The 26,653-nt window shown below is 52.1% G+C and overlaps 2 protein-coding genes and 1 long non-coding RNA gene across 4 annotated transcripts; 2 read left to right on the forward strand and 1 right to left on the reverse strand.

The window, feature by feature from the left end:
- The first annotated feature begins 668 nt into the window (after positions 1 to 668).
- Positions 669 to 20,463, forward strand: STRIP2 (striatin interacting protein 2). Of its 2 annotated transcripts, XM_068189322.1 has the most exons (21): positions 669 to 837; positions 2,372 to 2,441; positions 3,449 to 3,523; positions 3,613 to 3,747; positions 3,933 to 4,053; positions 4,693 to 4,761; positions 4,846 to 4,952; positions 5,068 to 5,195; positions 5,493 to 5,690; positions 6,878 to 7,101; positions 8,384 to 8,449; positions 9,117 to 9,180; positions 9,813 to 9,884; positions 10,006 to 10,080; positions 10,562 to 10,659; positions 11,150 to 11,276; positions 12,998 to 13,098; positions 14,504 to 14,570; positions 17,633 to 17,737; positions 18,116 to 18,320; positions 18,930 to 20,463. In XM_068189322.1, the coding sequence occupies exons 1-21, from the start codon at positions 694 to 696 to the stop codon at positions 19,178 to 19,180; spliced, it is 2,502 nt and encodes an 833-aa protein (XP_068045423.1). In that variant the 5' UTR covers positions 669 to 693; the 3' UTR covers positions 19,181 to 20,463. The 2 variants fall into 2 exon arrangements, with proteins under 2 accessions (XP_068045423.1, XP_068045424.1); XM_068189323.1 differs by lacking the exon at positions 5,493 to 5,690.
- A 465-nt stretch (positions 20,464 to 20,928) lies between these two features.
- Positions 20,929 to 22,753, reverse strand: LOC137473562 (uncharacterized). Its single transcript, XR_010998869.1, has 2 exons — positions 22,602 to 22,753; positions 20,929 to 21,191 (listed from the first exon to the last, which is right to left on the reverse strand). It is a non-coding gene; the product is annotated as an uncharacterized lncRNA (long non-coding RNA).
- A 206-nt stretch (positions 22,754 to 22,959) lies between these two features.
- SMKR1 (small lysine rich protein 1) lies at positions 22,960 to 25,567 on the forward strand. Its single transcript, XM_068191992.1, has 3 exons — positions 22,960 to 23,009; positions 23,645 to 23,703; positions 25,298 to 25,567. The coding sequence occupies exons 2-3, from the start codon at positions 23,701 to 23,703 to the stop codon at positions 25,499 to 25,501; spliced, it is 207 nt and encodes a 68-aa protein (XP_068048093.1). The 5' UTR covers positions 22,960 to 23,009; positions 23,645 to 23,700; the 3' UTR covers positions 25,502 to 25,567.
- Positions 25,568 to 26,653: the final 1,086 nt, after the last annotated feature.

A 26,653-nucleotide genomic window follows, 5' to 3' on the forward strand; every position in this document is an offset into this window, starting at 1 on the left:
TGCCCAGTCACCCCAAAAACAACCGCCCCCCCCTTACTGGGTGTGGGAATGGAAATCCTGCTCCAGGGCCCCGGGAGCTGCCTGGGACCAAAATGGGGACGGCGGGGTTTGGACAGCCCGACTGCCCGGCTGCTTCTGGGGGTGCCTCGGGGACGGGGACCTTCGGCCCTGCCTGTGCTGGGGCAGCTGCAGCCCCGCGGGAGCCCCCCCGGCCCTTCCAAGGCCACCCCCTCGTTACCCCATGGGCACCTGTGATGCCACCGGCTCCGGCCCTGCTGCCCCAGTTCAGCGCTCCAGGGACACCCCAGAACCCCCCATCGCAGCCTTCTCCGCTCCCAGCACCCCAAGGACACCCTGCAAATCCTCCTTCCCGGCATTCCATCCTCCCAGCAGTCCAGGGACATCCTATAAGCCCCTTCCCCAGCATTCCCTGTTCCCCCCGCCCCAGGGACTCCCCGTGTCCCCTCAAGCCCGGCCCCGCTGTGTCCCCAGTCCCGAGCGACCCCCGCGCTCTCCCCGCGTCCCTCCGCCGATCCCCGGGCCCCGCCCCGCCCCGCTCCCGACCAATGGCGAGGCGGGGGTGTGTCCTGGGGCCACGCCCCCGACCCCGGCGGACCAATGGGCGGGGCGGGGCGGGGCGGGGCGGGGCGGGGCCCGGCCCCCACGTGCTGGCGGCGGCCGCGGGGCAGCGGGATGGAGGCGGCGGGAGGCGCCGGAGCCCCGGGCCCGGCCCGGGCCCGCCCGGGACAGCCCCAGCCCCAAGCACAGCCCCAGCCACAACCTCAGCCGCAGCCCAAGGGCCGGGAGCTCTTCAGGAGCCAGCGCAAGGAGTCCGAGGTAAGAGCGCGGAGCTTAGCGCCGGCACCCCCGGGCTCCGCCGGGACCTGCTATGGCCTGGGGGGTCCCTGCTCCGGGGGTGGGGTTCCTGCGGAACAGCCTTATCCAGGACTGGGGGAGCTCCCGGCCTTTGGGGTGCTCCCTGGCCCAAACTGGACGCTTTAGGGGTCCTGCGGGGGTGGCTTTAACGACCTGCGCTGCCCAGCCCGGAGCGGGGACTCCCCAGGGGCGCTCCGCGGCACTGCCACCTCCCCGCTCCGCTCCCAGACCCAGCTGCAGAGTTTTGGGGTGCTGGCTCAGCTCCAGCACTGGCACCCACCTCCCAGCCCCACGCCCAGAGCCGGCAGCGGGGTTTTGGGGACCCACCTGGGCCCTGGGCTCCCCCACACTCTGCAGGATCCCCTTTGCCCCTCACCGAGGTCCGGGTGCCGCTGTCCCCTCCTGCCCCAATAACCCCGGGGCACGGGGGAACCGCCAAACCCCGCTGGGCTGCTCTGCCCCAGCTGCGCCCGTGCGGCTTCGTGAGTGCCAGGCTGGGGAAGCAGGACCGGGATCGGGTCACCAGGATCCCACTGCGATCTGATGTCCCCGGCCACCGTAAAGCCACCTTTGGAGCTCCCTAACCCCAGAAGGGTCCCTGGGAACGGTGTCCAAGTCGTGACAATTTGGGGTGAACTCGTGAATTTGGGGTTTGCTTTGCTCCCCTGGCTCGGTCTCTCAAAGCGGATTAGGGCTGCACGCGCTTCGCCGAATTCCTCGCCAGCTTTAAGTGCCCGAGCCGCCCCGCCGGCTGGGCTGCAGAAATTGGGTGAGAAACCAGCGTTTCTGGGCAAGTCGGGCTCATCCCGGAGCCGCGCATCCTCCTGGGTCTTCAATATTAATCGCCACGATGCGCATCAGTTCCAGCCCGGCCGCCGAGGAGGGATGCTGGGTCTCGGAATGGGGCATTATGTTAATTTTCGTTGATTACCCATTCATGTGTTCCCTTACCCGGGGCAGGGCGGCGCGGTGCCGGCCTTGGGTCGTCTGGCTGCGGCTGCCTGCTCGCTGCCCCGCCGGAATCCTCCGGCGAAGTTTCATGCTCCAGTTCCTCATTCGCAGGGGAGGAGGGGGAGATCAGAAAGGCAAAGCCCGGCCCCGAGAGCTGTCAGATCTGCGGTGCTGAGGACGGAGCTCAGGGATCCGCAGCATCCTCCCGCGGGCTTTTGCTTTGAACCAGCCCCGGGGCTTGTTTTTAGGGCGTGCGGGGCTCTGAAATGCATCAAATATTCACCGGCATTTTGTGTCGTGCCTTTGCTTTCCCTGGGATTTGGGAAATGCTGTTTTTACACACGGCTTCCACATTTCCGCTGTGTTTTAAGCGGCCGCGCACGGACTCCCCGCTCCAGCCCGGGAGACTCATCCCTGCGAGTCGCTGCTCCGGCGGCTGGAGCAGCTTTGGCGCAAAGGCTGCGAGTGCTGGCAGCCATCCCGCATCCCAAAATATCCCCAGGGATGTGCCAGCCCCCTCCTAACCCCATCCCGCTCTCCGCAGGGCTCCGTGGATTGTCCCAACCTGGAATTTGAGTACGGGGATGCCGACGGCCACGGCGCTGAGCTGGCAGGTGAGGCAGGTTTTGGGTGCTGCATTGTTATTTATAGATGCCCGGCAGGCAGGGAAAATGAAAATCCCGGCGGGATGGGGGATGGATATTGAGTGGTGCCGTCCCTGCAGTAACTGAGCAAGCGAGGTTTATTATTAGAGAGCCGCTCGCTCCCTGGGGACGCAGAAGGGACGCGTGGGGACACGGGGATTACCCCGCGCTCCCCATTACCCAGGGCACAACGCCGGGGCTGGCAGGGCGGAGTGTCCGGTGACAGAGCCCAGGCGGGAGGTGTCACCCTTTATCGGGCGGCTCTGTCCTTGTCCCCTGCGTTCCTGCTGTGTGGCGGCTCCAGCTGCCTCTGCTCCGTAACCCCCCGGTCCCGAGCGTGTCCGGAGAAAATGGGGTTATATTTAGCTCGGTGTATCTCAGCTGCACGAGCTGGCCTGGCAAAAACACATTTCCTCTGCAAGGGATCCTTCCTCCTTCCCTGCAGGATCACTTCAGTCCTCCGTGGCGCTGCTCAGCACCTCAGGACTGTAGGGATTCTGTGGGAACAGGTAGGAATCCTATAGGAACAGGCAGGAATTCTGTGGGAACAGGCAGGAATTACAAAGAGCAGGTGCAACATCGTGTCCCTCCAAGTCCAGCCCCTATTTGCAGGACCCAAAATGTCTGAGCTGCCGGGCGGGGAATCAGTGCAGGTCCTGCCTGGGTGTTCCTGCATTCCCTTCGTTCCCAAACTCTTAAGTGAGACTTAAAATGTCCCCTCAAAAACCCCAATAAAATTGCAAATGCAGCCAGAGCAGGAGCTGGGAACAGCCCAGCCAGAACACGGGGATGAAGGGGATGAATGTGGTGGCACTGGGTGGCCACAAGGTGCCTTTGGAGCTGCAGGAGAGCTCAAAGACCAGTTTAGATCTCTGTCCCGTGTCTGCCTGGGTGCACAGGCATGCTTCCCAAGGAATTTGGGAATGAGAAGGAGGGTGAAGCCCCTCCATGTCCCTGCTGATCCCTGTCTCCGTCAGAGCTGTACAGCTACACTGAGGAGCCTGAGCTGAGCCACAATAGGAGATGCTTCGAGGAGGATTTTTACACTCAAGGTACCAGCTCTGGGCTCAGCACCCCTTGCTTGGGGCAGGAGCGGGACCCCTAGGGAAGCACCCGGCTGGAGGCCGTGTCCCTTTTCCAGTGCCGGACAGGAGGTGGCTGGAGCTGGACAGGGCTCAGCAGAAGGCTTACGTCATGCACCTGCTGGATGGGCTGGAGGTGGTCAACAGGGACAAGAGGCTCAGAGTAGCACGGGCCATCCTGTACCTGGCACAGGGTAAGGACATGTCCCCCATGGCCAGATGTGGCCACAGATCCACTGCCATGGGGTTTTGGGAGAAGCCTTTCTCGGGGTTGTGCCATGTTGGTACAGTGAAACTCCTGCCTGGGGTGGTCCTGTGGACTCCAGGGGTTCAAAGGCAGATCCTCCCTCACCAGTGTTTCTCTTTGGGGCCTCTCCAGGTGTCTTTGGGGACTGTGATAATGAAGGTGATGTCCTGCACTGGTCTCGGCACAACAGCTTCCTCCTGTACCAGCTGGGAACCTTCTCTGCCTTCCTGGAGCTTCTCAACATGGAGATTGAGTGAGAGGACTGTGCTGCCCTCGCCCACCTCTCCCTCCTTGTCCTCTTCTTCACTTCATTCTTTCTTCTCACACCTCTGCTTCTTGGACTCGATGACCTTGGAGGTCTTTCCCAACCAAAATTATTCTGTGATTCTCTGATCCGCTTTCTCTCCTTCTTTTCTTCCGTTCAATTTACTCTCCTCCTCTTCAACTTCTTCCTCCCCACTTCCCTCACCACCTTCTTCCATCCTCCTCGCTCTCTTCTACTTTCTCATCTTCTCACCTTCCTTCTTTTCATCTTCTTTCTCCTCATCCTCCTCACCCTTTTCTTCTTAATCTTCCTTCTTCTCATCCTCCTCCTCCTCTTCATCTTTCTCCTCATCCCTCTCATCTTCCTCCTTTTCGTCTTCCTTCTCCTTATTTTCCTCACCCTTTTCTCCTCATCCTCCTCCTCTTCATCTTCTTTCACCCCATCGTCCTCACACTCTTCTTCAACTCTCCTCACCCTCCTCTTCATCGTCTTTCTCCCCATCCTCCTCCTCCTGCTCGGGAGGTGCCACAGCCGTGTCACGTGCCCCGGTGTGGCATTCCCAGCGCTGCAGACGTTGGCTGGGGTGGGGATGAGGGGGCTGGCGCTGAGCCCGTCCCTCTCCTGCAGGAACAGCCAGGCCTGCAGCAGCGCCCTGCGGAAGCCGGCCATCTCCCTGGCCGACAGCACGGAGCTCAGGTACCCCCTCAGCACAGGGAGGGGTGTGGGACAACCTCTGGGGACACAGCGGCCTCACACCTGCCTGCCGTGCTGTCCTGCCAGGGTCCTGCTCAGTGTCATGTACCTGATGGTGGAGAACATCCGTGTGGAGCAGGAGACGGATCCCCCCGAGTGGAAAACCTGCCGGGAGACCTTCAGGATGGAGCTGAGTGAGCCCCAAAGTTCATTGTGCCCTATTGAGGTCCCTTTGTTGTGCTGGACCAGTGGGGAGAGCTCAGGGACAGGGGATCGGCTCTGATCGCGGTCCTGGTCCCTTCTCCACAGGTTTCCCTGTGCACACTGAGGAGCCCTTTGCTCTGCTGCTCTTCACGATGGTGACCAAGTTCTGCAGCGGCCACGCTCCACACTTCCCCATGAAGAAGGTCCTGCTCCTGCTCTGGAAGGTGCTCCTGGTGAGTGCAAACCCTTCCTTGCTCCAGAAACTTTTGCTCTGGAACAGTGCTGCTGCAGTCTGGATGTTCCCCACCATTCAACCCGACCATGACGGGGTTATTTAGGGTGGCACCGGGAGCTGACACAAGGAAACGGTTCCTTCTAGGATGAGGGTGGGCTGAGGGACTGGGAGGACTCTGGAGAACGAACGAGTGCCGTGGTGCCTTCATCTCGGCTCTCCCCGTTGATGACCCCCAGCTGGGAGCTGCCCGGGAGGGCTGCGCGCTCCGTGCTCTCCCCTCCCTCTCTGTCCCCAGTTCACGCTGGGCGGGTTCGAGGCGCTGCAGGCCATGAAGGTGCGGCGGCGGGAAGAGCTGGGGCTGCCGCCCCTGCCCGAGGACAGCATCCAGGTGGTGCGGGGGATGCGTGCAGCCTCGCCGCCCACCTACGCCATCGAGCTCGTGGAGCAGCAGCAGCAGCAGCAGCAGCAGAAGCGAGGCCACCGCAGCCGCAGGGTGAGAGCGGTAGCGTCCTCCCGGGCTGGGATGGGGTTCCAGCAGGCACCGGCGGGAGGAGCCAGGAGTGCTCATGGTTATGGTTCCCTTCCCCTCCCCAGAGTGCTCCGGTGTTTTCCAGTTTTAGACTCACGGAATTGTTTGGGTTGGAAGCGACCTTAAGGACCATCCAGTTCCAAATGACACCTTCCATTAGATCAGGTTTCTCGCAGCTCCAGCCAAGCTGGCCTTGGACACTGCCAGGGATCCAGGGACAGCCACAGCTGATCTAGCAATTCCAGCCCAGCCCCTCCCCACCCTCCCAGGCAGGAATTCCCAATTCCCAAGATCCCATCCATCCCTGCCCTCTGGCAGTGGGAGCCATTCCCTGTGTCCTGTCCCTGCAGGCCTTGTCCCCAGTCCCTCTGCAGCTCTCCTGGAGCCCCTTTAGGCCCTGGAATGTGCTGGAAGCTCTCCCTGGAGCCTTCTCCTCTCCAGGTGGGCGCCCCCAGCTCTCCCAGCCTGGCTCCAGAGCAGAGGGGCTCCAGCCCTGCAGCAGCTCCATGGATTCCTCTGGAATCTCTCCAGCAGTTCCAGGTGCTGCTGCTCTTGTCCCCAGGGCTGGGGCAGTTCTGCAGGTGGGGTCTCACCTGAGCACAGGGGCAGGATCCCCCCCCTCCCCTGCTGCCCATGCTGGGGAACCAGCCCAGGGCTGGGGAGGATTTTGGGCTCTCCGACACATGGTCGGAGCATGTCCAGTTTTTCATCCACCAATTTCAACTGCAACAGATCAGCCCCATGGGGTGTTTGATCCAGAGGAAGCCAGAGGACATCCTGACCTTATGGCAAAGGGCTGATAAGCACCAGGGACAAACTGCTCACAGCAAGTTCTTTTTTTAGCTCTGCTCTTGGAGTTGCTGTGTTGTGTTCTGAGGATGGAAATGCCTTTTGCTAAGGAAGAGATGTCAGATGGAAGCCCCAAAATTTAAGGTGGAAAATGGGGTCGCACCTCCTAGAGCAGCAAGGTTAGAGGTACAGAAGGAATTATTCTTGTGCAGGCTTTGGTGGCAACAGCTAGGAGGGAAATCCTTACCTGAGGAACATCTGAGAGCTTGATCCTTTCAGGATGGAGAGATCTGGTGCCAGCACCTGAGAGAGAAATAAAACCCTTGAAGTGAGTTGAATTTTTCCTTCCCCTTCTGCTGCAGCCCCTGATGAAGCAAGACAGTTTGGATATCTACAATGAGAGAGATCCCTTCAAGAACGATGAAGGAGGGGTTGATGAAGAGGAGAACGACGACGTGGACAGCGGGATCGAGGGGGAGCTGGACCTGATGGAGCGGGATGCGATCATCCCTGCGATGCCGGCTCAGCGCCTGCCCATCGAGAGGGTGTCTTTCCCCAAGGGGCTCCCCTGGGCCCCCAAAGTCAGGTAAAGCCACCTGGTGTCACCGCCATCCTCCCCAGCCCTGCCTGTCCTGGAGTTCGTTGAAGTTTTTTGGGAAGCACTGGGAAGGTTTTTGGCCTCTGGCAAGTTGAACTGAAGTGACTCCACTTCTCTTTTTGTCAGGGTAGGTCCTTTCTAGTTTGGCCACTTGCCATGTTTGGTGTGTAAAGCCTGGGGAAGAGCTCAGCTAAACCCAGCCCCAGCCAATAAATGGGCAAACCAACTTATTTCCCAATAAGTGGTGATCCAATTTTGGATATCCCGGGTTGTACTGGGAAGGAGGCTGTGCTGGGGCGCTGTGGGAGCAGGGTCAGCTTTCCCAACCAGGTCCCAGTGGATCTTGATAGCACAAAGTCCTTCACTAATCATCTTAGGAGCTGGTTAATGACACCTTGTTGGGTGAGTAGGACCCCTGTGTTGAAGCCTTTTTTAGTGGCAGAGAAAAACATCTAAGGATAAAGAAGTTGGTGCCTTTCCTTCCGAAGGCAGCTATCCACACATGAAATGAGGGAATGTTAGGAAAAGAGGGTGAAAACCTCTGCCCCTTTCCCTCTGATCCATGTGAGGGGTTTTTTTGCTGTTTATCCCAAGCCTGGATTTAATCCAGTATCTTTAAAACACAGGAGCAAATAGATATTTTTGAGATAGGAACAGTGACAGGGTTAAGTCTGTCTGTCCAGAGCATTCCTAGCAGAAGCACAGCAGGAATTGGTTTCCCACATGGATCTCCATGGTGGTGCTGTGGTGCTCCATGTCACTTAACACTCTCAGCTTTGAAATCAAGTGGCTGCTGCTTTCCTTGGCTGCTGGCTGGAAATCCAGCTGGATTCCTTTCTGCCCAGGAGAGCCTTGGCTCACAGCTCATGTCCTGCTTGTAGTGCAGAGCTGCCGAGCAGTTCCCATGAAAGATGCCCAAGGTGGACAAGATGTCAGCTTGCTGTCGGAGCAGCGTGTGCTCTGACAGACCGTGGAGATGACATTTGTTCTCTCAGAGCGAGCAGATGCTCCTTGGAGATGCGTGTGAGGAGCACAGGAGGTGGATACAAAGGTGCTGGTTGCAGAAAACGCCTCTCCATCTACTCGCACGTTCCCATGGAGTTGCACAACAAATACAAATGGTTTAGGTTCACGTTCGTGGTTCAGTGAGGGCAAAGGTGGCTTTGGCCTGCTGCTGTTGAGATCTCTAGAAATCAGTCTGAGGTTGTGATCTTGTATATGGCTGTTTTCCAACCTTCTCCTTGTTTTTGTCTCTCCGTTGCTCCATCAGACAGAAAGACATCGAGCATTTCCTGGAAGCAAGCAGGAACAAATTCATCGGATTCACGCTGGGACAGTGAGTGTTTCATCCACAAAATCTGCCCTGTAGCTTCCATCAATGGGGGTTAAGTGGTGGGAGGTGTGCACAAAGGTTTTCCCTGCTCGAGACATGCTCGGGATGAGGCAGTGCTGGGTTTGCCAGAGCTGCAGCAATGAAAGCAGTGCTAGAAAAACATGTTTCTGGAGACACTGGTCCCCAGGGACCTCTTTCTATTAAAAATCAGACCTAGCCCGGAATAAGTGACCGCTGGCCCAAGCCAGGAACTGGTTTGATGTGAAAGGCAGCTGAGACAGTTTGGTATCCACAGCAAATTACCCAGTTTGTGAATAAATCAAGCTGCGGGTGCAGAGTCATCCTGGGACAGCCCCAGCAGGGTACATTCATTTTTAGGTGCAGTGCTGGGCTCAGACTGGCTCCACCCTATTTCTGATGTCATCTGATTTCACCCAAATTCTGATCTAATCTGATTTCACCCCAATTCTTCACCCATTGTCTCTCCTCTTGTGCAAGCATGATGAGGAGGAGGTGGGAGGGCAGCAGCTCAGGCCAACACCTCTCCCAATTCCTGACCCATCTGGGATGCATTCAGCAGTCTCCAGTCTCCCTCTTTTACCTGTTATGACATGGAAATGTTTGAGCATGGATGTCCTTCCCAGTACTGACCTTCTTTCCTCTTCCCCAGGGACACCGAAACCCTGATAGGGCTCCCACGGCCGATCCATGAAAGTGTGAAGACCCTGAAGCAGGTGAGATGGTGGCTCCATGAGATATCCACCACGTGGATCCTCCTGGCCAACCTCCCTGAAACACTGTTACTGCAGGGAGTAAAAAGTTGGGTGCCACAGGAAAAGCTTTTGGAGCTTCTTGCAGGAATCAAGGCAAAAAATTAAAAACTGAGTCCTCAAGTAGCCTCTCCAGCATTTTTACTTTCCCTTTATCCAAGGTGTAGCATTCCTGTTTCCTAGTGTCTGCCATATGTTTTGGAGGTGACAGGCTTTCAGAGCTGGGTTTGGGCATACATTCCCAATCTGGTGCTGTTCCCAGAGGGAAGCATGGTCAGCCTCAGCTCCTGCAGTGCTCCACAGGGAATGAGACCTCTCCAGAGGCCATCTGACCCGATCCAAGGTCTGGGTTGTCTTTTGGAGGTGATTGTCCCTCTAAATCCTTACACAGAGCTCCTAGAAGGAGCAGGTGGAAGTAACCAAAGGCAGGAGGTGTGAGGGGCTTCAGGGGCAGAGGGATGCCCCACACAGGGATGAGTTCCCCGTGGCTCTGCTGTGACCTGCACAGCTCACTGGGATATTGCTGTGACCATCACTGGCCGTGTTTCCTCCTTCAGCTGTGACACTGCTCTGCCTCTGTCTGTGTGTTTTGCCAGCACAAGTACGTTTCCATCTCAGATGTCCAGATCAAGAACGAGGAGGAGCTGGAGAAGTGCCCCATGTCTCTGGTAAGAAGGAAGTTGCTTCATCCCATCACCAGAGAGAAGATGAGAGGTTTCCAAGGTGTCACATAAATCCATGCTTATTTTTACTTCATTTTCCCTTGTTTTTAATGTTTCTCTGCCCTAGGGGGAAGAGGAAGTCCAAGAAACCCCTTGTGAGGTCTTGTATCGAGCAATGTTGTACAATCTCCCCCAGTACATGGTAAGCCTCCGTTCCTTAAAAGGAAGGAAGAGCTTTGGAGTAGGGAATAGTGCCAGTCGGGAGCTGCTGCAGAGCTCAGCACAGGAGGGTGTTCAGGACCTGGATGGTGCGATTTTGGTGGGAATCCTGAGCAGAGTTGGGAGGAAAGTACAGTCCAAGAGGAGGGATTCAGAGGATTCTGAGATGCTGGTTGGGCAACATGGGCTCTGTAGGAAGAGACAGAGATTTAAGTGCATTTAAACTCCAGGTGTTCCTCGTGCTGTTTTACCCACCCTAACGGAGCTCAGGCACATGTGATGCCTTAGGTTAAGGATCAAACAGAGCTGCTGAGCTCCCCACACTTGTCCTGTCTGTCAAAGGCTGAGTGTGGCCGGGTGAAACCCTGTAGAGTTGGCTTGGAGTTGTCCAGTTTTGGCAAGTGAAGGAGAAGGAAGGAACTCCCTTTCCTGGACCATCCCCCCACACCTGCCCTCTCCTGCAGATTGCTTTGCTGAAGATCCTCCTGGCTGCTGCACCCACCTCCAAGGCCAAGACTGACTCCATCAACATCCTGGCAGATGTGTTGCCTGAAGAGATGCCGTAAGTCCCTCACCAGGTGGCCACCAGCCATCCCAGCCATCCAAGTCTTGGACCAAGCAGGAGAACCAATAGGTTTGGGGGGCTCCAGACTGGGGTATCTGTTTGGGTAGGTGTAAAATTACAGTTGGCACCAGGGCAGAGCTGTGAAAGCCAAGGAAGCGATGCTGCGATGATTTGAGTGCAGCCACTCCAAGCTAAGTGGCACAAATGATAAAATCCTGCTAACTGACCCAAATCATAAAGATTTGTCAGCCTATAGGAGGTGTCCTCCCTACTGCTCTGCCAGGATTCCTGGTGGAGGGCAATCCACCTTTTTTTTCACTCCTTTTTGAACGTGTTTTGGCATCAGCAGGTAGGATGGACGTATATGGGAGTCCCGGGGGGAGTCAAGGTGCTTGGTTTCGTAGAGCTTATCCAGATGAACAATAACTCCACAGTCCCTTGGGCTCCCTGCTGCAACAGCCACGGTGCTGTTTTCCCTCCACCCCAGCATCACCGTCCTGCAGAGCATGAAGCTGGGCATCGACGTGAACAGACACAAGGAGATCATCGTGAAGAGCATCTCGGCGCTGCTGCTGCTGCTCCTCAAGCACTTCAAGCTGAACCACATCTACCAGGTGGGCCTAGAGGAAGGGATGGCCATTGCCCAGCTGGGCTTGAAGGTCCTGATAAACCCTCTCCTGGAAGACTTCCAGGAAGAGTTTCCATGAGGAGCTGTAATCAGATTTCCATAGCTGCAGGATTTGTACAGGGTCGCTCAGGTTGGGATAACCCCGTTGTGCTTTGACAGCATCATTTCTACTCACGTGGCAGGAGCTTTTAGACTTCTGGGAATATCCATTCAGGTTAAATTTAGGAAATAGCACGAGCCTCCCTGGCAGAAGGGGGAACAGGAAGGGGATTAGGCAAGACTCTCTTTTGCTCTGTCTTCTCCAGTGCCCAGAAATAGTGCTGGGATGGACCTCACGAGGTCACCTAATCTGGTTTTGGCAGGATCGGGTTATTGGGGCTCCAGTTTCAACAGAGGCAGGAGATCTGGGTCATAGCTGCCATCTGATTTTTATTCCCAATGTGATTTTTGTTCCATCTGCATGGCACCAATCAAACTGCACCCACTTCAGGGCTTTCTTTGGTTAAAAAAACCCAAGGACTAATATGAGCTGTGGCCCAGTTCTCCACTTGTTCTGCAAGTCACACAATTAATGTTTTCTAATTTTTTCTGTTAAAGCTTTCAGCACGTTACAAATCCCTCTGCTTTACAAAACCCACTGCTATTTAACTGAGGATAAATATAAATCCACGTATTGGATTGGGTAAAATGAAACCAACTCCCACATTTTTACAATCCTACATTTGTTCTGCTCCCCCCCCCCAACATGCCTACATTAATTTTTCTCACTTCAAAGCAGCTCCTCTCCTTTCTTTCCCCCAGGCAGGAGGGCCATTGCAGCCTGCTGCTGAGCCTGGAGAAAGCTGCAGGGTTTCATCCCCCCTGATTCTGCTTTTCTTTGTGTCTGATCTGGGTGATTTTGTTCTTTCGGTGACAAAGGTGGTCTCAGGGAGCACCATGAGAACTCCAGCAGGTCTGAAATGAAGGAATCAGTGAACCATGGAATGGTTTGGGTTGGAAGGGTCGATTACTCACCAGCACATCCCAGTGCTGTGTCATCTGTGGTGTTGTGTCATCTGTGGTGTGCCAATGCTGACAGCTGGCACCAGGCTGAGATGAGAACAAACTGTTCCTTCCCTCTCAAACTGGAGATCTGGATGGAGAGGCATGGGAAGGGCAGGGTGGGATAGGACTGGGTTTTGCTGCAGTTAGTGGCTTTAGAGGACGGGAGAAATTTGTTGTATTATTGAACTGTAGAGTGGTTTGGGTAGGAAGGGACCTTGAAGACCATTTAATGCTTTGAGGGAGAGAGGAATTAAAAGCAAGGTGGAAAATAGGGATATTATTTCAGTCAGAATTTCTGAGGGAACTGGGATTAGTGTGTGAGAGCAATAGGATTTATTGTATTTTCTCATGTAGTAGCTACAGCTCCTTCCCTCTTTCCCACACACTGTTTTGCCAGATTTAATTTTGAAAAGCCATGAGGTGCAGCTATTCCTAAAGCACTGCCGTGAAGTGTGCATGTCCTCTCTATGGCAAATGGAATTTTCCAGCTGCTGTGCATGACGCAAGCCTTACACAGCAAACTTCAGGGACAAAATGGTCTGTGAGGTGTCTGGGGCAAACCATGCCAAGTGCTTTGCTTTTGGCTGGAAAGAGGCTTCCATTCCCAGGTGGTGCTCCCAGCTGTCCCAGCTAATGCTGACCCCTTTCCCTTCTCTCCCCCAGTTTGAGTACGTGTCCCAACACCTGGTGTTTGCCAACTGCATCCCGCTGATCCTGAAATTCTTCAACCAGAACATCATGTCTTACATCACTGCCAAAAACAGGTACAGCCACTGGTGGGGGACAGAGGCGATGGGGCAGGAAGGCTTCGTGCTTGGGGAGCCCTGATGTACTGGGGGGACCCAAGTGTCATCACAAGGCTTTGGGGTGTCCTGTCCACTACAGAAATATGTGGAGGGAGCAAATCCCTTTGGCATGATGAGGATGACTGGATGCTGGGTTTCCAGTCTCTGATTGGGCTGCTGAAATAGTACTAAAATAAAATAGGCTTCATCTTTAAAATAATTTTCATCTTCACATGAACTCCTGGGAAGCCATCCAGTGCCACCAAGCATCTCTGGGACACAGCTTCATCAAGACCTTCCAGGTCTTTCCCACTTTTTATAGCTGTAATTAATCTTTCCTGACTCCTGCAGGTTTTCCATAGCTGTCACTGCCTTTTACTGCTGATCTGAGAGAGGCACCAGCCCCGTTTTGAGCAGGGCACTGGCTGGACCACCATGGGTCAAAGCCCTGAGACAGCACAGGTCTTTCACAGCTCACCAGGGCAGGATTCCTCTGTTTGGAGAGGAGCTCCACAGGGATGTTGGAATGATAAAAAGATCCTTTTTCTTCCTTTTTGATGCTCTTTTTGTTGCTCTTCAGCTGTGTGTGTAGGCTGGTCTGTCTCCTGCACGGTATGGTTGTGTCTGTGCGAGGAGGCACGCATAGAAAAATAGGAAGTGATATGTTGATCCTCCTGCTGTAAATATTTCCACTTTTGGTCCTGAGCTTTAAGTGAGGAGGAAACATATCCCAGGAGCACTCAGCTCCCTCCTCTGCTCTGGGATGGAGGTTTCACAGGCAGGATACGCACCTGTGAGTGAGGTGGGACGTGCAGCTGGATGCTCTGGGCCAGCGAGGTGTAAATTCCAGTTCTGGGACTATTTTTACAAACTGACTACTTTTACAAATTCCACAGGCCTGGAGGCCTTTGAAAAACGTGATACTCTAAATATTCGCTCACCATGAATTTTCTTGCTGCCAACCAGATGCCTCCCTGTGAACCTCAGATCTATTTTGTTTACTTTTTTCCCCTTTTTAAATATGCATATGAATAACTCATCTGTCCTGTCTTAATGGATCCAAATCCTTCGAGTCCTTATTAATGCACACAGGATGGAGCTTTGGAGCCAGGAGGCATCGACGTGCTCCATTAAGCTGAGGGCTGAGGCAGTGCTGAGGCTGGGATCCTGTTTGGATGCTGTCTGTGCCGGAGGGAGGGCCATCAGCACGGCTGCTTCATGTGCTGGGGATGGGATTGTTCCCTACCCAAATCACTTGTTGCATTTCCAGTCACAGAGCAGGAAAATTGTTACAGATTCCTGGGCATGATCATATAGATCACCTTAAAAATTTCTCTCATGTTAATTGGTTGCTAACGAGCCCCTTCTTTCTCATTTTCTGCAGCATCTCTGTCCTGGATTATCCGCATTGCACGGTCTGTGACTTGCCCGAGCTCACAGCAGAAAGTCTGGTAAGCAGCACAGAGAGGGTTTTTGTGGCCAGGATTGTTCTGTGTGACAGCATAAGGAAGGACTTAGGTTTTCTATTCTCTGTCTTCTTTCTCTGTAACCCCCAACCTTTCCAAAATTGGACTTTTTTTTCCCCTCCAGGCTTGAAAATCCCTCCTATCACTATTCTGGGTCACTGTCAGCTGTGGGGAAGTGGGGAAGAGACACTGCTGGTGTTGGGCACCCCATAAAAATAGTTAGGTTTAGGGTTTTCCCTCTGACAGAATAGAATCACAGAACTCCAAGATCATTGTGGTTGGAAAAGACCGCCAGGATCATCAAGTCCAATCCTTGATCAAACACCACCTTGTCCCCAGCCCAGAGCTCTGAGTGCCACATCCAGGAATTCCTTGGGCACCTCCAGGGATGGGAGCTCCAAACCTCCCTGGGCAGCCCCTGCCAAGGCCTGATCCCCCTTTCCATAAGGAATTCTTCCTGACGTCCAATCTGAGCCTCCCCTGGCACAGTCTGAGGCTGTTTCCTCTTGTTCTGTCAAGACAAGACTCTTCTGCTTTGAAAGAGAATTTACCCAGAGGCTGTTGCCTCCCCGGTTTCAATTGCTCTGAGCCACTCCTGTTTTATGAGATACCAGTTTAAGGAATGAACCAAATTCCGTATGGAGAGGAGCCTTAAGTGTTCCAGAGACTGGCCAGCAGGATGGGCTGGGCAAATACACAGACTGCAGATGGGATAATAACGCTGGCAGGTTCATGACTACAATAATTCAAATGCAGAGGAGGTTGTACTCGGACAGCACAGGGGAAAGCTTTGGGGTTAACGGGAAATAATGGACAGGGAGTGGAGACCCTAAATCATTAAGAAGGATCCTGAGCAAATCCAGTCCGGGCAGGGATGATCTCATGGTGCTGCTGCAGTCTGGGGGCTGTGTTGATTTCCTTAGGTGTGTAAAGGTCAAAATCACCAGAGAGAAAGATTTTCCCCAGATCCATGGGCTGCTGAAGGCTGGGTGTCCTTATCCAGCCCTGCCAGACTCCATTGCATTCTGGAGCGATGGGGACATCTAGTGACACTTCACTGAGGGTTTCATGGCTTGTGTAATCCTCACAATCAGCCTTAAGGCTATAGGAGAAAAATGAACGTTTCTAGGGAAAATATTCCCAGTAGGGTCTTGACAATTAGAGAGCTGTCACATTTAAGGACAGCATGTTTCACTTTCCTCCAGCAGACATGGATGTTATCGTCAAGGGAGAGCAATTTAATTAGAAAATATGCAGAAACCAACTTGAATTTTATCACATTTTGTTTGTCTTTGGGAGGATACCCGTGGAAGTAAGGATTTAATAGGAATTAGACACACGCTGGTACTCGAGGCGGATGTTTGTGCATGTATTTATATTTCTTCAGCCAGCACTTCATACGTTGTTTTGGCTTTTTTTTTACCACTCTGATGAGTGATATATTTCAGTGTAACACATTTCTTAGAGGATGTAACAGATGATTCTGCTCTCAGTGGGTTGAGCACAGTGATGTGTGTTTGGTTATCCCAAGGAGAGCCAGGATGAGTCCAGCACTGCTGTCTCCCAAGGAAGGGCCTGTGGGGTAACTGCTGTCCCCACCCGGTGTAAATCAGGAGTGGCTGAGGTGGTGGGGGATTCACCCACCCTGTTGTTGGAAAGGCTCTTTAAATCCTGGCCAGTCCCCCTCTCCCCTCTCCTGTCACTCCAGAGGGATCTGCAAAGGGCTTAACCCACCCCTTAGAAGGGGTATTAAAGTCTGTGTAGCCTGTTCCCTCCTCCCATAAATCTGATGGAAAGACCCTCCCTCCTTGAATCTGTAGAGACAACATCAGACTGGTGGCAAACAAATCCATCAGCCTAAGAAATGGATGTTGGCCTATTCCACTGGGATCTTTGGGAAAATTACTGGGTGTAGAGGGTGCAGGTTAGGCCTGGGCATGATGTGACACTGCAGAGGCAATGCAGTTTGGGACCCCCAAAGTACCAGACAGCATCCACGAGCACCTTAGTGACATCTTGGTGACATTCCGGTGACATCCCACCTCTGGCTGCCTCTCAGACATTGGAAGGGGCTGCCCAGAGAGGTTTGGAGTCCCCATCCCTGGAGGTGTCCAAGGAAGGCCTGGACATGACACTCAGGGGTCTGGGTAGGGGACAAGGTGGGAATCAGGCACAGCTTGGACTCGGTGGCCTTGGAGGTCTTTTCCAACCTCAGTGAGTCCTTGATTCTGTTTGGCACTTGCCTTTAAAAGCAAAGGGGTTGTGCTGATGGTATTTTCTTGGGTAAATCTGCTTTCAAACTCCTCCTGAGGGTGCCCAGATCCTGGAATGGGTTGAGGTTTTGCCCTGAGTTGAGAAGGTTGTAGCTGGCTGTGAGCGGTTTATAGATTCAGCAGCCCTTGTTTTGCACTAATCGCCAAACAAGATTTTTGTGGGACATTTCTCCTGTGCTTGGAGTTGTTCAAACATGGAACAAGTTACTGCAGTGGTGGAATTACCACTCAAAGTGCCACAGGCAGTATTTCCACAAGCTGGAGCTGGGGGTGTTTACAGTTACCTAATATTTAAAACAATGTCTCAGCAGCACTTAAGCTGGAGGGGATTTTTATTACAGAAAGGTCTCGTCCTCTTGATACAAACGTTGCTATTTGTGATTTCCTTTTGCTGGTCTGTAATGTGTGCTCTAAGCATGAATTAATTTATGTAGTTACCAAAAGCAGTGGTGATCACCAGGCTGAAATTTTCTCTTGGGCTGTAAACAAAGAATACAAATCTACCACAAAATATATTTCCCATGATGGGATAATGTGATTTATCCCATTATTAGCTCTTACTCTAAATTAAAAGCAGATTAAAATTGAAGTGTTTCAGAATGGTGTTCCCCAGAATCTGCTGATGATAACCCAAGTGAGGAGGAAACTCTGCTGCTTGTCCTCCCTCAGAAGTAAGACTTGTGCAGACAATAAAAATAAAGATTTCTGCCTAAGGACATCTCTCTGGCAGTGCTGATGAACGCTGTGGTCAGGGTTGCACTTCTCCCCTTGCAGGAAGCTGGAGACAACAACCAGTTCTGCTGGAGGAATTTGTTCTCCTGCATTAACTTGCTGAGGATCCTCAACAAGCTGACCAAGTGGAAACACTCGAGGACAATGGTAAAGGGGTGTCCCCTCCCCCTGAGACCCTCCAGCATTTCACCTGGAGCATGTCCCTGGCTCTACACAGCAGGTTCAGCCTGGCCTTGTGCTCAGGGTTTCTTGTGGAAGTGCTGGAGCTTCTGCTCTTCATCATCTTCCCTTTTCTCTTTCATAGATTGAGCCTTAAATGCAGAAATACTTTTTTTCCTGCACATAACATTATTTCTGCGACCCTCAAGCCCCGTGCAGAGTGTGTTGGTTGTGTTGAACGCTCCTGTTCTCCCTGCTGGGGGTTTGTGCTGTATGAAGCCCAGGTGTTGGTGCCCAAATCAGCCCAGAGAGCATTTGTGTGGCTCCCCGAGCACTCTGTATTAATGGGTGTTGATTTCCTGGCAGATGCTGGTGGTGTTTAAATCAGCCCCGATCCTGAAGCGGGCTCTGAAGGTGAAGCAGGCCATGATGCAGCTCTACGTGCTCAAGCTGCTGAAAATCCAGACCAAGTACCTGGGGCGCCAGTGGAGGAAGAGCAACATGAAGACCATGTCTGCCATCTACCAGAAGGTGCGGCACCGCATGAACGACGACTGGGCCTACGGCAACGGTGAGTCCTGCCCGGCCTCGTCCCTCTGCCTGTGGCTTTGTGGGAGCTTCGCTTGCTTTGGCCTAAAACCTCTAAAATGGTTGTCACTGTTGGGCATTTCTTCCAGAAGTTTTATGGCACCGTTCTGCACCGTCAGATTTAGAGCTCGTGAAAGCCAGCTTTGAAAATATTGGCATTCTTTTCATATTATAAGTTTATATAATATGACGTAATATCATGGTTATTGCAGCTTTTCAATGTCATTCATAGTTACGTTTGCCCAAATTTTGAAATATTTGGGGTTAGGAGCTCATTATAAGCTCACCAGGTTTTAAATGTTTTAAATCTTGATCCCTGCATCAGTGGTCAGTGGAGATTTTCAGTAAAAGCGGGGTCTTTGTGAAAAAAGCAGGGGCTGGGTAATTATAGAGAGTCCTTAGTGCAGGAATAATTACATTTTTATGGGTTATCTTAAATGAAAACGCACACATAATGGGATTTGGTTAGGAATAATAACAATTAGGAGTGACTCTGGTTAATTCACATGAAACCTTCAGCCTTTCTTTTGCTCAGACCTTGTCAGAGCGGTGTTTCCCACACTATGTGGGTGTTGTTCCTCCTTCACTGCAGACATCGACGCCAGGCCATGGGATTTCCAGGCTGAGGAGTGCACGCTGAGGGCCAACATCGAAGCCTTCAACAGCCGCAGGTACGACAAGCCGCAGGACTCGGAGTTCGCCCCGGTGGACAACTGCCTGCAGAGCGTGCTGGGGCAGCGCCTGGAGCTGCCCGAGGACTTCCACTACTCCTACGAGCTCTGGCTGGAGCGGGAGGTGTTTTCACAGCCCATTCGTTGGGAAGAGCTGCTGCACTGCCAGTGACAGCCACGGCTCCGCCTGCCCCTGAGGGCCGGCGGTGCCACGGGCTGGGGTGAATCCTTGGGGTTTTAAAGCACAGCTGGGAAAGAAATAAACCCTAAACTTTCCAAAGAGACCAAGTCTCTCTGTGCCCAGCAGACACCTCTTTTTGGAGGTCATCCTGTGACTTCTTGGAGACCATAAAGCATCGGTTGCAGAGTGAGCTCAGGGCCCAGGTGTGTCTCCACGTAGGCTTGGTGTAGGGATTCCCAGCTGGGAATCCCATCCCTCCCGGCTGTGCCTCGTTTGTTTGGGTCTATTCAGTTCTGGCTGGCTGCTGACGTGCTCCCAACACCACCCTGCCACCCCGGGATAGCAGGAACACAGCTTGGCTTGGGATGGAGGCAGCATTCCGTGTTGTCCCTGGGCTGGCACTGCTGCTGCCGGGGTGACACAGCCCAGCTCAGGTGCCGCCAGGGACAGGTCCTGCATGTCCCCTGGACAGCCACCCGTCCCCTCTGCCCCTCTGCTCTCCTCCACCCTCACTCACCTTTACTGAACCGCCCCTGCGCTGTGCAGTGTTTCCAGCTGCGGAGGTGGGACATCCCTTTCCTCTCCTCCCTGAGTGTCACTATGATTCCACATCCTCTTCAGCCCTCCCAGCCCTGAGGAGACAACACACGCCACGTAAAAAAAAACAAGTTTTGCACCGATTTTTGGTTGTCTGGGGGAATGTCTGTGCCAGGTCTTAGGGTAGGGAGGGAAGGGGCTTTGGTGAACAATTTATGAGGATAAAAGTGGATTCTGTGGTCTATAACTTTCAGAATGAATAGGATATTGAGCTGTAAAATTTCTATCAGTTTAATAACTTAATGCTTAAATGAAATAATGAACACTACACTTGGGTAAAGCTGCGTTGCATGAGGGTGGCATTTGTCAAAGCACCGTGTGTTCATATAGGGCAGGGAAGCCCTAAATAAACAAGTGTTTGTTATGGCAGGATTTGTGCTAATTGCTTAAATAATTAATTAACCTGGGAATGTTTCTTTCATGGGGTTTGTCCAAGGCCTTGTTCATGGAAATGCCATTAAGCCTTTTAAAAACCTTTTACAGTACGCTTTTGTTCAAAATAAACCAACTTTTAAAGGACACCTCTTTATTTGAGCTTTTTCTTCCTGTGTCTTAATTTAAATGCTGCTTTTTTATTATTTTTTAAGGGACAAAGATGTTCCCCAAACTCAGCCCTCACCCCTGCCCATCTCCACTGAAGGGGAAATTGAATGAATTACTAAAAAACATAGAAAAGCCCTTGGTATTCGGCTCAAACCATTTTTTTCCCCAAAGTGTCTTTTTTCCCCACAATATGTTGAAAAAAAAAAAATAACCAGTACATACCCGATGTGCATTTTCTGTATTTTATATTTAAATTGTGCTTTTCAGTGCCTGTTATTTTTACTGAGAGAGATTAGAAACACAAATTCTTACCTGAATGTCTCTGTGGTGGAGGATGGTACGAACTCATCCTGGACTACAGTTTATTCACACCATGACCCCCCAATTTTCTGCTTCCCAGAGACAGATCTCCACAGAAAACCCGAACCTCTGCATTAAAAAAATGACTTAGGGAGAGGCTACGCCTTTATTTGAAATATTTATGTCCCATCCTGGCAAGCAAGCAGAAGTTTCAAAATTTTTTTTTTTTTTTTTTTTTTTGCTTCACAATGAGGATTTTCTCCTGATTAAAAATTCTCAGAAGAGCTGGGGGCCAGCAATTAGGGAATAATTATTTTATATGTTCAGCAAGGCAGTTTCAGAACGAAGTTTTGGGTGGCTTCTGCACAGCTGGAGGAACATCTGTTATCTCACCCCAGCAGGACTGTTGGTTCCAGGAACCCTCCAGTGTTCCCAGTTCCTGCTGTAATTGCAATAAAGAACTTTTTTTTTGTTGTTGTTTTGTTTCTAGCCTACAGGTAAGACCTTTTCTTCAGCACCTCAGCACAGATTCTCCTGTTTTCTTGTAGATTCTTCCTGTTTCCTAGGGATATAAAGCATACAGGATTGAGTTATTAATTTCTCAGTCTTCTCTAAGCAACTTTGGAGCTGTTTGGTGAATTTAATGCAAATTTCAGTGAAGGATAAAAGACTACAAAGATACAAAGTTCCTTTCAGAGTTGAGAAAAGGAGAGAGTGATTTAAAAAAAAAAAAAGAGGGGGAGGATTTAGCCTTTATCCATTCAGTCTGGCAGTCTTAAAAAAAAAAAAATCCCTCCTTTTTCTCCTGTGAATATTTCCATAAAAATAACAACAGGGAGATGTCCTGGCTGACTCTTTATTTATCCACTTGTACCCACAGAAGTGACTGTATGAGGTCAGGCTTATTAAACTCTGGAGTTTGAGAAGCTTCCCTTAATTATTTATCAAAGCCTTGCATGTGTGAACAGCAGCTTGTTCTGCAGCCAGGTCCAAGCACTGCCACGAAACACAGCATTTGACTGCACTGGATCATTTTTGTCTCCTTGACTGAACATTTCAGTGCTCAGCCCCTTCCTTTTTGCCCCGATAATTGTAATGTGGCTTCTGGACAGTTGTCTGTGCTAAAAGGAGATAATTAGTGTAATTATGATTGTTTCTTTTATGCCGTGTGGTTTGTTCATACGGATGACACAGAATTTCCCTGAACAGAGTGGAAATCAGTTTGTTTTTTTTTTTTTTTTTCATTTTTGCTTTCATTATCCAAGGTTCATTCAAGAGAATTTTGCTCCCAAATCTGCAGGCTTTTTTCCTGAGCTACACTTCCAAGTCTTTTCATTAGGCAAGAAGGAAGGAAATTTACTTATGCAGCAGAGAGCACATTTAGGGAGGTTCATGTTAAAGGTAAAAAATAAACCCATGATCTAGGCAGACTCGCGGATGTGTTTGTTGGAGTTTGGCAGTACTGCCAAACTATGAGCTATTATGAGCTATTTCTTTTTTTCTGTGAGGGAATTTAGCCCCTACTGACATTTTTCACTTGTGCCTATTTTTTTAGTGCTTTGCAAGTGAGACTCTGGTGCTGAGGGGTGCACGAGAGACTCCTCTTTCCCATATTTTTTTCCTAAATTTAAAAATCACCCCACCTTTAGAAGCATTACTACTCTTACATAAAATTGTTGTGTCCAAAAAAGGTGCAGAGGACAAAATGAACCCTTCATGTCCCCATCCCTCCCTCAGACCCCTCCACCTCCATCAATTCTGTGTCTTAGGCCTCAGTTTATGGGGATTTATTGGAAATATCCAACGTCAATTACACGTCATTTTCAGAGCCTGCTACCCGGAGCTGTGGCTCTGCAAGCATGCAAAGCAGAGTTTGTTTTTTAAATATTTTATGGTGAAGGAGGCTGAGTCAGGTGTTTAAACAGACTCCCCTGTGTCACGCAGCAATAATAATATGAAAATTCCACTATACAGTCCACCAAACGCCAATCTTTCCATGACCTTTGTAAAAGTGCGACTTGCTCCCCTCTTCCTCTCAGCTCCAAGTTGTTGTGCTGAGGGTTTTGTGACACCTGTGGGGCTTTCGGCTGCGGGCGGGACAGGGGCGGCGGCCGCGCCCCTCAGGCCCCTCACAGCTTTTCCCGCCCTTTTCCCCGTGACGATCGCAGTGGCGGGAAGCGCCCCCCGGCAGCTGATTGGGTGACGGGCGGGTGCCTCAGCAGCGGATTGGGCAGGGCGCTGTCAATCAGCACCAGACCCCGCCCCTCCAGGGGTCGCTATGACAACGCGACGCTGAGGGGAAGGCGGGGAGGCCATGGCGGCCCCGCGGGGGAAGGGGGCCCGGGTCTCTTCAGAGCTGCGGTGATGTGGATACAGGAAGGTGAGATTCTGCCGTTTCGACACGGGGCGGTGACGGAGGGAGGTGGGGCTGGGGCAGCCGGGGGAGAGAAGGAGGTTCAGGGGGGAGCTGCTCGCTCGGTACAGCTCCCTGGCAGAGGGTGCAGCCAAGGCGGGGTCGAGCTCTGCTCCCATGGAACAGGGACAGAACAAGAGGAAACAGCCTGAAGTTGTGTCAGAGGTTTAGACTGGATATCGGGAAAATTCCTTCCCTAAAAGAGTTGTCCAGCCCTCGCACAGCTGCAGGGCTGGATGGAGCCCCCATCCCTGGAGGGATTTCAGAGCCCCGTGGATGTGGCACTTGGGGACATTTGGGGACACTTGGGGTCAGTGGTGGCCCTGGCAGTGCTGGGGAACGGCCGGACTTGGTCTTGCAGGTCTTGTCCAGGATTCTGTCACTGTAAACCTCGAGGGCTTTGCTGAAAAGCTCAGAGTCCTGGAGTTTGACAATTAGCAGCTGATTTTACAGCTGAGTATCAGCTTTTAGGGATGACCCGCCTCGACCTGGTTTTGGAAGGGACTTTATTTTCCCTTTGTCTCTTCAAAGTTTGGTGGGGACACTGACACAGACGCAGGTGCTTTACACTGTGTAACTAACCATGCAATTTTGTGTTTCAGGGTCCATCTCCAGGGCTTGATGTGAAGTCCTGGCTGCTCCATAAAGAGACTCAGCCATGGTAAAACACCTTTGATCCTTCAGAAGTGTTGATAACACCTTTTTAAGGAAAAGGGTTAATATCCAAAAGGTTCCTTCCCACAGCTGCAGGACAGAACTGACCTGCCTAAATTCACTTTGTGTGCAAGTATAAACCTAATTGTGATTTTTAGCTTTTTTTGTTCTTGGCTGCAGGCTGTAAAATTTTGTACATAGCATATAAAGCCTGCGAGCATCTTTTATATTTGGAAAGATCAGCTACAGGCTGAATTCCTACCAGGAGCCTACAAGTGCTCACAAAATCCACCAGAGACCCTGGGCAAACAAGGAATGGGACTCAGGTGACTGGCTGGATACAAAATCTGGCACAAGCATGTCCCTGTGAAGGGGCCTCATTCCAGCATGTGAAGTATTCCACAAAATCTGTCCAGTTAAGGTCTGAGAAAGAGGCTTGTGCCATCTCAAACATATGTCTGAGCTCAAGTAGTTTCATTCTGCAAATTATCTGCCAGCAGCTGCAGTTTACACTCTTATTTTCTCTCTTTTTTGCTTCTGCAATAGAGGGTCTGTGTGTTTTAGATTAAAAATTTGACTATTTAAAATTTTTTTTCTTTAGCTGTTCATATTCTTTCACGAATTGGTTCTGGCTGATTCTGAGGATTGTGCCCTTTACTCTGTCCTCACACCTCAGAGCAAAAATGTTTGTCCCTTTTGCACTGAGTAGAGCTGAGCTGTGAAAGGAGTTTTTAGAAATTAGAACGTGGAAAATATGCTACGTACGTGGGTTTGGATTTGTTTTGGAGAGCAGCTCCATCCCAGATCCACGGAAGCTGTAGGAGGGAGTCCTGCTTTCCTGGGTTAGGATCCAAGCAGGCACACAGGAGTGGATGAACACAGGCCAAGTTACTTCAGGATTGCATCCTCATGTAGGAATTATAAAACAATCGGCGGAAGAGAATGTTTGACTTTCATTGTGCACAAACCTTATTTTAGCCAGATGGAAGCGCAGGGGGACAGGGACCAGCTCAGTCTGATGGCTTTAGAGGTTGTCACAGCCTGCAGAGCAAACAGGGATTGGGTGAAAGGTGTGTAAATGCTTGAGAGCCCTTACATAAAACACCACAAAGTACTGGGTCTGGGTGAGGGGCTCTGCGAGGCAGGACTGAAAAAAAACAAAACAGCTGCTCTGGGATGTCTTGGAGTCATGGAATGGTTTGGGCTGGAAGGACCTTCTCGTCTCCAACCACCTCCCACTGTCCCAGGCTGCTCCAGCCCCAGGGTCCAGCCTGGCCTTGGGCACTGCCAGGGATCCAGGGGCAGCCCCAGCTGCTCTGGCAATTCCAGCCCAGCCAGGAATTCCTAATTCCCAAGATCCCATCCATCCCTGCCCTCTGGCAGTGGGAGCCATTCCCTGTGTCCTGTCCCTGCAGGCCTTGTCCCCAGTCCCTCTGCAGCTCTCCTGGAGCCCCTTTAGGCCCTGGCAGGGGCTCTGAGCTCTCCCTGGAGCCTTCTCCAGGCTGAACACCCCCAGCTCTCTCAGCCTGAAGTCCTCTACCCAAAAGTGAGACAACAAAGACCCAAAACTGAGTGGGTTTGTGGTCATTTTCTCTCTGCAGGCAGGCAAAACTAAAAAACCCAAGGGTGGCAAAGGCAAAAGCTCCAAAAAGGGTGCAAATAAGAGTGTGAAAGAAGTGGATCTCTTCAGCCCAGCTGCCATGCTCAACGCTTACTACATCTCTCACAATGCCGCTGACTTCCTGGAATTCCGGGGCCATCCCTGGCCTGGCTCTCTCAAAAAGAAGGGGAAGAAAAAGAAGTGAGAACCAAACTCCCTGGTGAACACTCTGCTGTGATTAAACCCGCCCTGACCTCGGCAGTGGTCAGCTGAAATATTTTTCTTGGTCGCTGCTGTGTCCGTACAAAGACACTTGTATTGCAGCTCACACACAGTGAGAAATGGCAGGGGACACTGTGCCATTGTCACTTCAGCCGTGGCCCTTCACCCTGCAGGTCTGTGTGGAACGGAGCGCTGTGCCTCGGCAGGGCTGTGCTGGGGCTGGATTCACCCACCCTGTGCCACTCCTTAGGGATGGGACGAGTCCCTGCGACCTCCTTGAGCTCAGGGAGGGCTGACAGAGCCAGTGGTGTGGGGAGGGCCTGAGGGAGCTGGGAAGGGGCTCAGCCTGGAGCAAGGGAGGCTCAGGGGGACCTTGTGGCTCTGCACGAGTCCCTGACAGGAGGGGACAGCCGGGGGATCGGGCTGTGCTCCAGGGAACAGGGACAGGAGGAGAGGGAATGGCCTCAGGCTGGGCAGACACCAGCAGGAATTTCCCCATGGAAAGGGGGTCAGGCCTTGGCAGGGGCCGCCCAGGGAGCTTTGGAGCCCCCATCCCTGGAGGTGTCCAAGGAAGGCCTGGATGTGGCACTCAGGTTTCTGGGCTGGGGACAAGATGCGGGTCAGGCACAGCTTGGACTGAATGATCTTGGAGGTCTTTTCCATGCCAAATGATCTGGGGAATGTGTCTTAGGCCTTGTCAGGGATTCTGTTACACCCAGCAGAGGTGGCGATGGCCCCTCACCCCCTGGCTGTCACTCACTGTGACCATTCTCATCCTGGCTGGACACCACAAGGTCCGTGTCACATTCAGAGCCCTTTTGCTGCGTTTCCTCCACGGGAGTTCAACACAGCCCTGGGGAAACCATGAAGCACCACGCTGAGAGGAGCTGTGCATCTCTCCCAGACCTTTCCACCCCTCTGACTTCCAGGTAACAGTCAATTATCATCAACCCAAGCCACTAAAGGCTTGGAAATCCTGGTGCTGTTTCTCCATCCTGAAACATTCCCTCTCTGAGGAGGTTTTGACCAAGGAAAATCATAATTGGTGGCATTGTTTGTCAGCCAGCTGCTGTCATTTATAGCTTGCTGCAAACTCCACTGGGTTTGTTTCACCTATGTGTGGTACAACCCACCC

The sequence above is a fragment of the Anomalospiza imberbis genome, chromosome 5 (assembly GCF_031753505.1).
Source record: "Anomalospiza imberbis isolate Cuckoo-Finch-1a 21T00152 chromosome 5, ASM3175350v1, whole genome shotgun sequence".
In the NCBI taxonomy this organism is placed as follows: domain Eukaryota; kingdom Metazoa; phylum Chordata; class Aves; order Passeriformes; family Viduidae; genus Anomalospiza; species Anomalospiza imberbis.

Coding starts and splice junctions, on each gene's coding strand:
- STRIP2 (XM_068189322.1), top strand. CDS start 694: ATGGAGGCGGCGGGAGGCGCCGGAGCCCCGGGCCCGGCCCGGGCCCGC. Junction 2,442..3,448: donor CCACGGCGCTGAGCTGGCAG/GTGAGGCAGGTT, acceptor TGTCTCCGTCAG/AGCTGTACAGCTACACTGAG. Junction 11,277..12,997: donor AGCTGAACCACATCTACCAG/GTGGGCCTAGAG, acceptor TCTCTCCCCCAG/TTTGAGTACGTGTCCCAACA.